The sequence below is a fragment of the Neopelma chrysocephalum genome, unplaced genomic scaffold (genome assembly GCF_003984885.1).
Source record: "Neopelma chrysocephalum unplaced genomic scaffold, ASM398488v2 Primary Assembly neopelma1_72, whole genome shotgun sequence".
NCBI lineage: Eukaryota > Metazoa > Chordata > Aves > Passeriformes > Pipridae > Neopelma > Neopelma chrysocephalum.
The window spans coordinates 1,725,480-1,737,801 of NW_020897732.1; the positions used below are offsets into that span (position 1 = coordinate 1,725,480).

General features: G+C 40.5%; 1 protein-coding gene across 10 annotated transcripts in view; it reads right to left on the minus strand.

Moving 5' to 3' along the window:
- The window catches only part of ARHGAP12 (Rho GTPase activating protein 12), a 76,242-nt gene extending 64,591 nt beyond the window's left edge, over positions 1-11,651 (minus strand). For all 10 annotated transcript variants that reach the window (XM_027686904.1, XM_027686900.1, XM_027686897.1 and 7 more), the window contains exons 1-2: positions 11,534-11,651; positions 5,853-6,601 (exon numbers count right to left, since the gene is read on the minus strand). In XM_027686904.1, coding sequence (XP_027542705.1) covers positions 5,853-6,518 — 666 coding nt within the window. In that variant the 5' untranslated portion in view covers positions 6,519-6,601; positions 11,534-11,651. The remainder of the gene's footprint in view (positions 1-5,852; positions 6,602-11,533) is intronic.
- Positions 11,652-12,322: the final 671 nt, after the last annotated feature.

Sequence of the window (12,322 nt, forward strand, 5' to 3'; positions counted from 1 at the left end):
ACAACTAGGTAAAGACATACCAAATGCAGTTGTTTATATCCAGAGTTATGTGCAAGAGCAAGATATGATCAAATATTCTCAAAGAGCCTCAGAGTTTTATCTACTACAAAGTCTTTTCTATGTCTGGAGGTTCCCAACTTAAAATGACAGAAGCACTGCCAAGCGAGAACAAGCAAGTCCCCAGTATCTCCAGCTGCTTTCAATTTAAAAAGCAGCAAGACAAAACACCCATTCCTTTTCCTAGGGCCACTTTTCTGTTTAAGCGTTTACTCCACCATCCGTAAAGATTCTGTCGTCACCCTGCTGAGGCTGGCACTTTGCACTAATTCAGAAGAAAAGGCAGGTGGGACAGCAGACACCAAGACTCACATTGCACACTCGAAATTACACTTTTCTAGATAAAAAGAGAAAAATCAATTCCATATTATGACCCTTATTCCTCAGGCAGTGCAGCTTGAGCTTCATTTGAGCTGGTAAGTAATTCTAGCAGGATGAAAGGCAGAAGTTTATTCATGTAAGTTGAAGTCTTGGAAGTTCCACTTTATCATTTTCTGCATGAAATTAAGGTAAATAGGGGTGAAAAGTCAAAGAACTGTGTTGGCACTTGCAGAATTTTAATCGTGCTGTAGACATTTGTTTCAATTCTAAAAGCTCAACACAAAACTGCATGTAACAAGTACACCTGTACCTTATTCAGCTTGAGCATTCAAACACCCGCATTAGAACAACTAAACCCAACCTGTCTCACAGTTCATGATTTTTTGACAACTGCCTGACACAGGTAATACTTCTGTTTGCTGGGCTTTTTTAAAAGAAGGTCAATCTGATTTGCAGCAGGGACATTCAGAGGGGTATATGGGATATGGGCTGTAGGCAGTGTTAGTGGGACACAGTGGCTTCTCATTTTAGGGCATCTAAATTCAGAATTACTCAGACTGAGAGAGACAACTATCTGCTACCTGACTTACACATTAAAAATACTGAGACCGAGCTGATCACAAACAGCACCACTGTAAAGTGAAACTATCCAGACCTGTTGACACTAGGTAGGAAAAAAAAAAAAAAAACAACAACAAAGACACACAAAACCATCCAGGAAAAGTATTCCTTGATGTCATCTGCCTAGAACCTTTGAGTTACTGATGTAACTTAGCAAACATTTCAAGCTGTTTAAAAAGTTCTGGCAGCAGCTACTGAAATTACAAAAAAAAATTAAATTAATGTTTTATAAAACTCAAACTATAAAGCTTTTAGTTCCTTGTCATTGAAAGTTATTCTTCACCTCATTATAATAGTCTTATTTCACCATTTAGCATCATTAGAATAACAAATACTGATTTTAGGGAGTTAAGAGATTAAAGGATGATACTTTAAGCATAATTCAAAATATTATATTATACATGACACCATGAATCTGCAAATATGCTCAGTTTTATTAAGAAAAAAGTTCTTGTATGCTTCCTTGATACTGTCAAATTATTTATCCCTTGAACAAATGAATGAAGAAAGAAAACAGCACGAAATTTCCTATCATTGAAGCAAACTAATTCTGGGCCTCACAAAACAGTGATAGCCATTTATTTTAGAGGTTTAATATTTGACCAGCAAGGCAGTCTAACACTAATCATTTGCCACCAGTCCTTAAACTAAGTCACAAAACCAAGAATGCCAATATCTCCAGAAGACCTGCTCCGACATCTACAGAAACACAAAATATTTTGTTTTCTTGACTAAAAAGTTACAGCAATCCCACAGAAATTGCAAAGGTAAGACAGGAAGAGCCCTTTAAGATCTTTAGTACTCAGAATTAATCAAAGCAAAACAGTCATCCTAGTGATAATCCCCTTTAGTGCTTCACAGTTTATGCAATAGTCAATTACTAAAGAGGATGAAAGACAGAACAATCTTTGCAAATAGGTCACTGTCTATATTTATAATGATTAAAACCAGCCTGCTACTAAAAGTAACTTTTAATAAGCATAAAAAGTAACATTAAGACCGGGAATGTATTTACTCTTAAATATGTACTGTGTCTCCTGTGACAGAAGAGGAGGTTGCACTGATGAGACATAAAGTTATTTCCCATAGGTCATGCATTAGCATTGCTGAAAGCAGACTCTAATTTCTTTCTGTAACAACTTTATTCCAAAGTATTATCCTCAAAGATAACACCTAAATATCCTGGATGTGATCTCCGAACTTACCCAACTCTCTCCCTGTCTGCACACCTTCTCTCTCAAAACTTATTATTAGATTTTACCTGCAAACTGCCCAAGGCTGATTTCAAGACCACTTTAAATGTCTTCTACTTTTGCTTCATCTTTTTCTGCCTGTTTAGGCATGCCTGAACATGTAATTTTTTTTTTCTTCAGAACAATTACTGAGGTCTCTCCTTCTACTGCGTATTGCTGGGACCTCCCATCTGCTTCTTTCAAGTACTATCCATATCTGCTAAAGAATTCCTCTTCCAAAATTTTCTTTTCCCTCACATTCCCAGCATCTCTGAGGAGTATTTTTGACCTTCCTAGGGGATCAGCACATCACATCTGACAACACTTTCCTAAAATTTTATGGAATTGCATGGATTCTCACACCTTCAAGTGATGCCATCATGTCAGTGATTCTTACACCCAGCTGTGCATTTGCTCCTGAACCATTTCATTCAGTTCCAATTCTACCAGCAGTTACTGTCTCCACCAGAGATTTAAATCTGGTTAAATTGAAACTTGTTTCCTGTCAAGCCCTACTTCCTCTAATTACCTCCAGCCTTCCTAGTCCATAAACTAACATGACTCTTACAATGCCTTATGTACCACAGTTGCACCCAATAGTGGGAATTTCTTTGCATAAAATGTGAAGAATGTTCATTTTCCAGTCCTGAGGTTTCTCTTAACCAGATCCTGTGCCACAGCTCCATTAGCAAATACTTCTGCTCACACTGCCACATCTCTATCCTTCATTTCATATATCTCATCTGCTAAAAAAATTCTTCCTTTATGCAGTACTTTGGAGGCTCTGGATCTTCCAGGATTTCCACAGCCAGCATGCCTGTGAGCTCAAGACTGTACAGTTGCAGAACCTGCACTTCATTACTGCAAAGGAGAAGGAGGATAATCTTCAGGGAATAATGTAACCACCTCTCAGAAGAATCTCATAACAGAAGCATTCCTCTGAAAACACACTGAAGGTTGGGCTAAAGCTGAATACTATCACCTCAAAACCCCCAAAAAATTACCCACACAAAGGTATTATTAGTAAGGTCATTCTAGCTTCTAATCTTACAAATTTAAGAGAAAACACCTGTAGCTTAGAGTTTATTATAATGCAGACTGCATAAAACTGAACTCTACAGCAGGCAGGGGAGGGAGAAGCACAGTCAAGTCTTGTGAAGTGAAATCCTGTTTATGCGTGAAAGCCGGGAACTTGATGTTCTCACTACAGACTAAGAGCAATAAAAACAGCTTTCTGAGCCATTAATTTCTGCACAGCTGATTTCTACTAAACAATGCTCATTATTGAAAGAATTCTAAAAAACCGCCAGGCTGTTCCAGTGAGAAGCCTGGCACTCCGAATATTTAGACTGAGCTAACGGTGACATCAGTGCTACCACTGCTTTAATCCCCACGGCTACTAAATGTCAAACATTTTCATTGTATTTAAAGAGCTTGTGATTACGCACAATGAGATTAAGTTACAAAATAAGACGAACTGCAAGGCACAGTGAGCACCCGCACTCTCCTTGCCCTAGACTGTGATAATGGCAAGTCCTTCAGCAACATCAATCAGAAACTGCCACAAGTTTTCCACAGCCAAAATCCAGCGTTTTTAGCATTTATTTTTAGCACTGTGAAAACTCCCCTATTCAGACCTTCCATAACCCAGTGAAGTCTACAGTATGTGCATTGCTGCCCCGTTTAAATCCAAACTTATAAATCGGTTGTAGCGTTGAGTACAGTGGGGCAGAGTGGGAGAGGGGAGAAAGGTGAAAAGATTAAGTGTCACTGCAGCAACAGGCACAAAGTCCAGTGAAAACTGAGTAGCAAGCCATATATTTATTATTCACAAAAGACACCCATGTAATATTAATTCCATCTACTTTAGAGAAGGAAATGCATCAAATTATAGTCAACACAGAAGAAGGAACTGTCATAACATGCAATATAAATTTTAATGTGGTAAACTATTTAAAGTAGAATATACTTTCTAAGCATTCCTTAATATTCTCATAATCTGTTTGGCAATCGATTACTATGGCAGCCAACAGGCCAACACATGCTTCTAAAATAAATATCTAATTATCATTTTATCGTTCCAACTGGCTCATATCAACTACACTGAGCTAGGACAGTGCTGTAAAGAAAGTGCAAGAAAGCTCATTGGTACACAATTGGTATACTCATTGCATACAAAAGACATTATTGAAGAAAAGAAACTAAATTCAGCAATCCTATTTATTCCTTATCTGGGGGCAGGGGAGTGAAGTTAAAATAAAATTATCATGAAATATACAAATATTAGAGGCATATTGTCCCATAACTAGAGAAACTCTGAATTTCAAGAATGAGGCCAAGAATATAGTAGGACATTGAAAAACCAATGATTCTGAGTATTTCAATAAATATATACATGAGCTCATCCAGTTCAAGACTACATAAATCACCTAATAAATCTTCTATCTTTAAGATCTTCCCATACTGACTCATTCCTAAGCAGATTTGTCTTCATTGTGTCTTATTAGCGAAGTACTGATTCAGAGCTCTCAATGATTTTCAATTTCTAAAGTTAGCATCAAGTTTGACTTGAGATCCTCTGGTACTCTGAATACATGCTGCCAAGTGGAATTTAACCAAATCAGTTTTACCCGACCAACAACAGTTTCAACAACAGTTCCACACTACAGAGTAAGAAAGTTCAAGACCAGGGAGCATTTAAAAGAACTTAAAATAATTTAACATCTCCCTACAGAAAGGTGGGGGAGGCAGATATGAGGTGGGGGAATTATCTACATACACACACACATATGTAATTATGTGTATGTACACATACATCACTGGTTTAAGAACAAACCTGGATTACAACACACTAATTAACTTGGTTACCCGTACCAGAAGTGACCTGATTAAGTCAGAGTTCTAATCTTTTGGTGGGGGTGGGGGAGGCCTGTTAAAAAAAACAATAAAGACTGAAACTGCTTTACTAAGGACAAAGGCCATCAATGCTCAGTTTTAGCCTGAAGTAGGAGTACACCATTCCTGAGATTCTTCCATACTAATTAACAAACTCACATGTTTTGAGTTTTAATCTAGAGTAAAGTTGTGAGAAGCGGAATTGGCACAGCTGACTCATTAAAAAAGTCTACAAATAAAATAATCAAGCCAGAAATTAAACTCCATGAAAATCTTAAGTGTAACATTTTAAAACTATTAAACCCACTCATAAATTAATTTACAGCTCTTAGGCTATCTATACACACTTAGGAAAAATTGACAGTAACTAGCACTGTTATTTCAAGCCAAGCAGTGAGGAGTTATAGCAGTAGGCTCCCTTTCTCTGAAAGAAAATATAACCCAAATTCAGTGTCATATCAAAACCACCTTAATAAAGGAAGAACAATAGTGTTTCTGTAACTTTCAATCATAGTATAATGTAAATGGAATTCCCAAAGCACAGTAATTCTGCAAGGACTAGAGCTATACTCATCAACTGTTCAGATTCCAATAACAAGTTCATGCTGAGAGAAGACATTTTTACTTCATCTGAATTTATTAGCAATAAATCTCAAAACAGTAGCAAGCAATTATGGCAATAATGAGAGAAAACAAACCACATACAGGGGCCATTTTTTAGCTTACCTGTGCTTGTTCCGTGGAACTACTACTGAGTTCATCTCCAGACTCTGAATCTTGGTGAATTTTTTCTGAGCCTTCTCCCGCTGAATCACAAGATTGTTCATGCAAAAAGCTGGTCTTCTCTATTTCCAAGAATTCTGGGCATGGGAAATGACCCATGGAGATGGTTCTAAACTGATTGGAAACCTTGGGAGATTGCAATTCATTGTTAAGTTTTCCATTGTTTTGGGTAAGGTCCAGACTCAAACCAAGAGTTTGACCAGGGGTATTGTTCGGTCCCAGATTTTGATTGGCATCTCGAACTAAGCAAGACACTTGAACTGGAGATTTTCCAAAACTAGAAAGCTCTGGTGACTTATTCACATTTTCTGTCGATCTCTGTAATCCATGTGTCAACTTCAAAGTGTTATTTGGCAGCATGCTTGCCTGCTTAACAGGTGGCATCAGTGCTTTTCGGGGTATTTCCTTCACGTACTGTGCTGGCACATAAAAGGGTTTGGAATTTTCGTCTCTTTTGACCTGCCACCAATCATCATTAGTTTTTTTCACTAAGATGTATTTCTCCCCTTGCTTAATCACAATTTTCTTGTCCTTGGCCTCGTACTCATAGTCATACTCCACTTGAATGTACAATTGTCCTGGAAGGATCTTTCCACCCTTATCAGCCATTTCTGTTTGAAAAGATTTCACCTTTTCAGGCAAAAGGTAAGCAACATTCTGTTCCAGTATTATTTTCCCGTTAATAATCAGAGCTGTAAGACAAAAAGAGTATATGCAATAAAGTGATTGTTTAAGAGAACTACAGGGGAAAATAATTTCAAAAATAATCCTGCCTATGTCAATTTTAGACTAATTAATTGATGGAAAAGTGCAGTATTTTCAGATATCTCTCCTGGTGATGAAACAGAAAAATCAGTAGAACAGCAGCCACTGATTTAACTCTCCTACTCACACAAGTCTCCTGCTATCAAATGGCTCGTTAAGCCTGTTATTTCTTTCACTAAATAAGGTTGATTGATCATCAGAGGTTTGGTGGGAAGACTGGTCTGAGTCAATCTCTTCTTTCACGCAGGCTTAATTTCTTCATGAAACTGTGTTACTACACTGGTTTTAATCAAAATAGTCAAAAGAAGACTATTATTCCCTTATTTTGATTCCTCTTTCAGTTCAGGACTCCCTTCAGAGTGCTCAGCATTCCTTACAGAATCCCTTAAATCTTCCTGCAACGCTACACCCCAGTCACTAGGTTCAGAATGTACTGGCAATCCCTGACCCACACGGTGTTGGAGGCCTCGGAGAGTCTGCTCACCTTCTCACTGGAGCAGGAGACCACCAGGGGGCTGCATGACCCACGCTGCCTAAGGCTGCAGGTCATGTTGCCTTTTAAACAAGTGGTATAACCACTTGCTTTTATTCATTTATCTAAATTGCTACTATAACTGCAACACCCAGAATCATGGTAGTATGAGATAAAAGTATTCAACATTTCCCAAATACTTTGGTTTCATTGGTTTAAATTCTGTATATTAAGCTTGCTTGTAAGAGGGCTTTTTGTGATATTTAACTCATAGAAAACCTGATCTAACCAAATATTTAAGGGTTAAAACTGAAAATGCAAACAAAAACCTCGACAGTAATAAAAGAGGACTATGAACTAAAACCAAAATGGATAATAAATGAAAGGATAATATTACATGAAAATTTTTAAAAGTACTTTCAGCACCTTATAATCCAGACAACTGCATTCACACCCATGAATTTCAAGTTCTCTCTATTTAATCGTGTAGCATTAATGTCAGAATTCATGAGTGGATAAGCATCAGTCTTGCCAACTTACACTGAACAAAACATAGTAAATTAACATGAAAGATGTGATTTTTAATCTTGAAAAACAACGCATGAAAGTAAACGTAAAGACCTCCAGCACTCACATAGAACGTAGGAAAATTCAAGTAAAATGCTGCCACATTTAATCTTATAAAGATTAACAAATACATCTTTTCATTTTTAAATCCATGTTTAATGAATAAAAAAAGTTATGAAGAAACTTGGAGCTCTGCAAGTTAAGACTTTATGATGAGATTTGTAGCATTTACCCTGCCACAGAGGGGAACTAATGCAATTCTACGCAGGCACACACATGCAGAGTGAAATCAGTTCCTAAACAGTACTATGGACAGAAATAACAGCTCTCTTCTGGAGAGAGCTAAAGCAGAAACCACTGAGAGTTCTTCAGTTTTCTTTTGCCACTTCTGTTATTTGATCTGAGCCTTGAAAAAAATACATTTGCCACATAACTTAGGAGAAAAAGTAGAAGGTAAAAAGCTAAAGTATGATGCCAAGACAGAAGTGCCCATCTTTAATCTGTGTCTTTCTCTCTCTTGCAACCATCATCTTTTACTTCCAGGAAGCATTTCCTACAGGTAACTAGAAAGCGACCACCATTTACAAGACTCTAAATGGAATCACAAAGCCAGATTTACAATTTTATCGAGGACTTGGCAGAAGGAATGATGGTACCACATTGAACAAAGCTGACAATAGGAACACAAAGCAGTAGAAAAGAATGCCAGGATTCTGGTGTTTACTCTCTACCATAAAATTGTACGTTGACATTCATATTATTACAGTCTATTTACAGCCTCGGTACAAAACAACTTGCTTACCTGCTGCTCTACATAAATAGGTATTTTTAAGTGCAGCTCTGCAGTTGTTTAGCAACAATAGCAGAAGGTAAACATGAACAAATTGCAGCCATTCCCACTCTGTTCCTAGTTTTGGAAGCTCTGCCATGCAAGTGTTATTTTTTTCTTGTTACTAAACCGGACTTCTTGCAACACTTCTTCAAAGTTGTTACCAACCCCTTTCATGGCTTCCAGGTCATATGCCAGAAAAATGCAAGTCTTACCAAGTTGCAGTCTACCTCAAAGCTCTGCTACCTCAAAAGTTGAAACATAGAAAAACAGTGAATGGGTCCTTGTCCTTTCTCCCACACAGAAACCAAAAACAGAACATAAGCCTTTAATTTCCCACAGGGCTAACAAGTGTTTAAAAGCTTGAATTTTTCATTTCTCTTCTGCCAGTTCCATATGACTATTTATTGAGAATGCACGCTTAAAATCTTTTCAAGGCAGAGAGATTCAACAAGTTGCATTTTATGTTTAAAAACCACAGAATTTTAAGAAATACTAGTTAAATAAAACAGAACCGCTACAAAAATAGTTCTATCCACTTCTGAAGTCAGTTTTGCAGTCTCATCCCTTTCCAAAACAACAACAACAAAAAAAGAAACAACAAAAATAAGCAGCAGAAATTTTGTTCTTCCATCCAAGCTGCAAAATTATCAAGTCAATAGCAAACATTTGGTAATGTTGAACATATGATCAAAAAGAGACAGGCTCTGTTCTGTGTTTGGCCAGAACACCAAAGCAGTTTTACAAAGAGATCACATCATCAGGATCAAGAAAGGCTCTAATTCTCCTCCACAACACAGAAGAAAGAGATACCTATGGTATAGGTGGGAAATTAACCCTGTAGGTCTGCAAACAAATACCATGGCCTTGATTTAATTCAAATGCATTAATTTTTATTTTGCTTGAATTTTTTTAATGCAGCTGTTGTGTCACGTACTCTATGTGCAGCGCAGAGGATGGCTAATTGTGATGTCCTTTCATGAAGCTGTCTCAGAGAACACAGATTGAAGAGCCATGGAAGCCTTGGTCAGACCTCCCCTGTGAGGGGTTCACAATGATGCAGGTGTGAATGCACAATATTGACATTTGGAGTACTGACTTCATTGTGTTACTAATCAACAACTGAAGCGATATGGCTGGTCAGACCTTGTAACCTCACTGCATTCTTTTTTCCTTTACAATTACCTGTAACGCTGATGGCACCCAATTTAGTAAAGAAGGTTGAAGAACGCTAATTAGAGGACAATAAGTATGAAAAATCATTTACTGTAAGCTTTAATACCTCAAATACAGTCTCAATATCTGATTAAGAGGTTAATAATAACAAATGGTCTCACTAGCAATGAAGACCTAAGAAAACTTATTCATGAACACCAAAAAACAGACTCTGGCCTCACTTTTCTTCTAGTGAGGAAAAACCCAATCGCTACAGGGTAGCTAAGGTGGGCCACATCCTCACGTGGAAACACGAACGACGTCTTTCATGGAGCATTCACTCTGTCCCGCGGGAGAGGACACAGGTGATGACATGCACGGCCCCGGGTGCAGCAGCCCGGCCACGTTCAGGAAGCGACAGGCGAGCAGGTCTTTCACCCGAGGCAGAGATTCCTTCGGACTCCGACTGTCGATGGAACTGTTCCCATGTCTTACTCAGCTAAGGCTGAGTAAGGCTGGCAACCCTCGGTGTTCGAGAGGTCAGCTCCTCCCTCTCCCCCAGCACTCCGCCCGCGGGCGCCGCCGCGCCCCTGCCCTGGGCGGCACAGCCCGATCAGCTCCGCTCCTCCCGGGATGGCACAGCCCGATCAGCTCCGCTCCTCCCAGGGCGGCACAGCCCGATCAGCTCCGCTCCTCCCAGGGCGGCACAGCCCGATCAGCTCCGCTCCTCCCAGGGCGGCACAGCCCGATCAGCTCCGCTCCTCCCAGGGCCAGGGCGGCACAGCCCGCTCTGTACTCAGGGCCCGGGGGCAGCTCTCCCCACAGGCGGTGTACGCGTAGCACCAGGGGTTCTGCATGCAAACATTTGCCTCTAGCTAGATTTTATGTGTGTCCCCACAAAACGACACCGTGTTTATCTAGACCCGATGTGACAGCTTCAGTCACTCTCAGACAGGTAGGGTTTAGAGAGCTGTAGGGATGCTCTGAGGTGAGCCTTTCCTAGGGCAACCCAAACCCTGCAGCAGCACCCTCACCTCCCTACAGCGTCCAGTCTTAACTGCAGAATGATGCTCACTCGATTACCTTGAAAGGTCTTACAAGACCGTGTTTCCTTCAAGACCATCTACATAAGACAGTCTCGTAAGTATGATCATATATGATACATATACAGTAGGCTCATATATTGTATTAGATATGATCACTCCTAACTTCAGCATTATCCTAGAACTCAAGACTCCCCACCACCTCCGAAAAAATCAGGATTTAAGCAATAGGTATTTCATATCTCTCTCTTGAGATTATCAGGCACAGAGTATTTTCTTCTGATCTTCCAGAACCAGGTAACTGACTTGAGAAATACTAAAAATACTTTGTGATATTTCTTTTATTTTCCTCTTGGGGAAAAAAAAACCCTTACTCACTGTGGCTATGGAATTGTTACTTACTTTATAATACAAGAAGATGATAAGTTGTTAAAAACGCCACTATTAACTCACTGCCTTAAGTTGCTTTGTGTGACCTTGTTCACAGTGTCCTATAAAGCAGCAGCAGTTGACTTGTGTAATCTTTTTCCATTTTCAGCATCAAACTTCACCCACTGCTGAAATGAACCCTTCCGCAGTGCTGATACAGAAATAAACTCAATTACAGAGGCTAAATTAAGATAAATTCTTAACAGTTCAGGCCAGATGAGATACCCTGGCTACAGCTCAATAGATTCCATAGTTCTGCTTCTCCCTGGGCAGTTTTCCTAAGGGTTCAGGCTGTACTCTGCACGGCCACTGCCTGGGAGACTGGTCCTACAATAACCTTGTCAGAATCCAACCCTATTCATACCTTTCTTCCCAAGGGGCACCACTCCTTGTCGAGCACACCTGACTCCTCAGCCAGTATTTTCATGCAGACCAGCCTGTAAGAACCACCATCTGCAAAGTGTTCATCTAGAGCATGCAAAAGTTGTATAAAAATAGATGCAAACATGCAAATGGAAACAACATATATAACCAAAACACAGACAACTTGCAAGCTTTATGAAAACAAGCTTAGCCCTTCACTGTTTTCTCAGAGATTACTAACATACTAAGAAATCAAGCAGTCCCTGGGAGTAAACTACCTTCCGGGAGCTCACACGTCCCTAAACACTAACGGCATAATAAGTAAGCATTTAATAATTGCCCGTGACTCAGAGTATTGAACAAGCGATGCATTTCAAACAACTGTCAGGACAACTTTCCAGCCGGGCTGCAGCACCCCGCACCTCCACGAGCTCCCTCCCGGCCCCGCTCGCTCCTCGGTGTGGGCTTTTGTTAAGTTGTTGACTCCGAGGGCCGGCCACAAATAGCGCGGCACACCCGCACCGACCCGCCCGAGGTGCCGCGCTCAAGTTCACACAAGGGCGCCAGACCCCCCCGGCCCGGCGGGGGCGCCCGGGAAGGGCCGCGGGGCCGTCGCTGCCTCCCTTTGTCTCCCGCAGGTGAGCGAGCGCCGCCCGCACACGGTGGTTCGGGCGGCCCTGCCCGGCCGCCCCCGGGCACGGCAGGCCCGCCGGCACTGCTCAGGTGCGGAGCTGCCTCCCGGCGCCGCCCGCGGAGCGGAGCCGCCGCCGCCGCCGGGGGCACTGCGGGG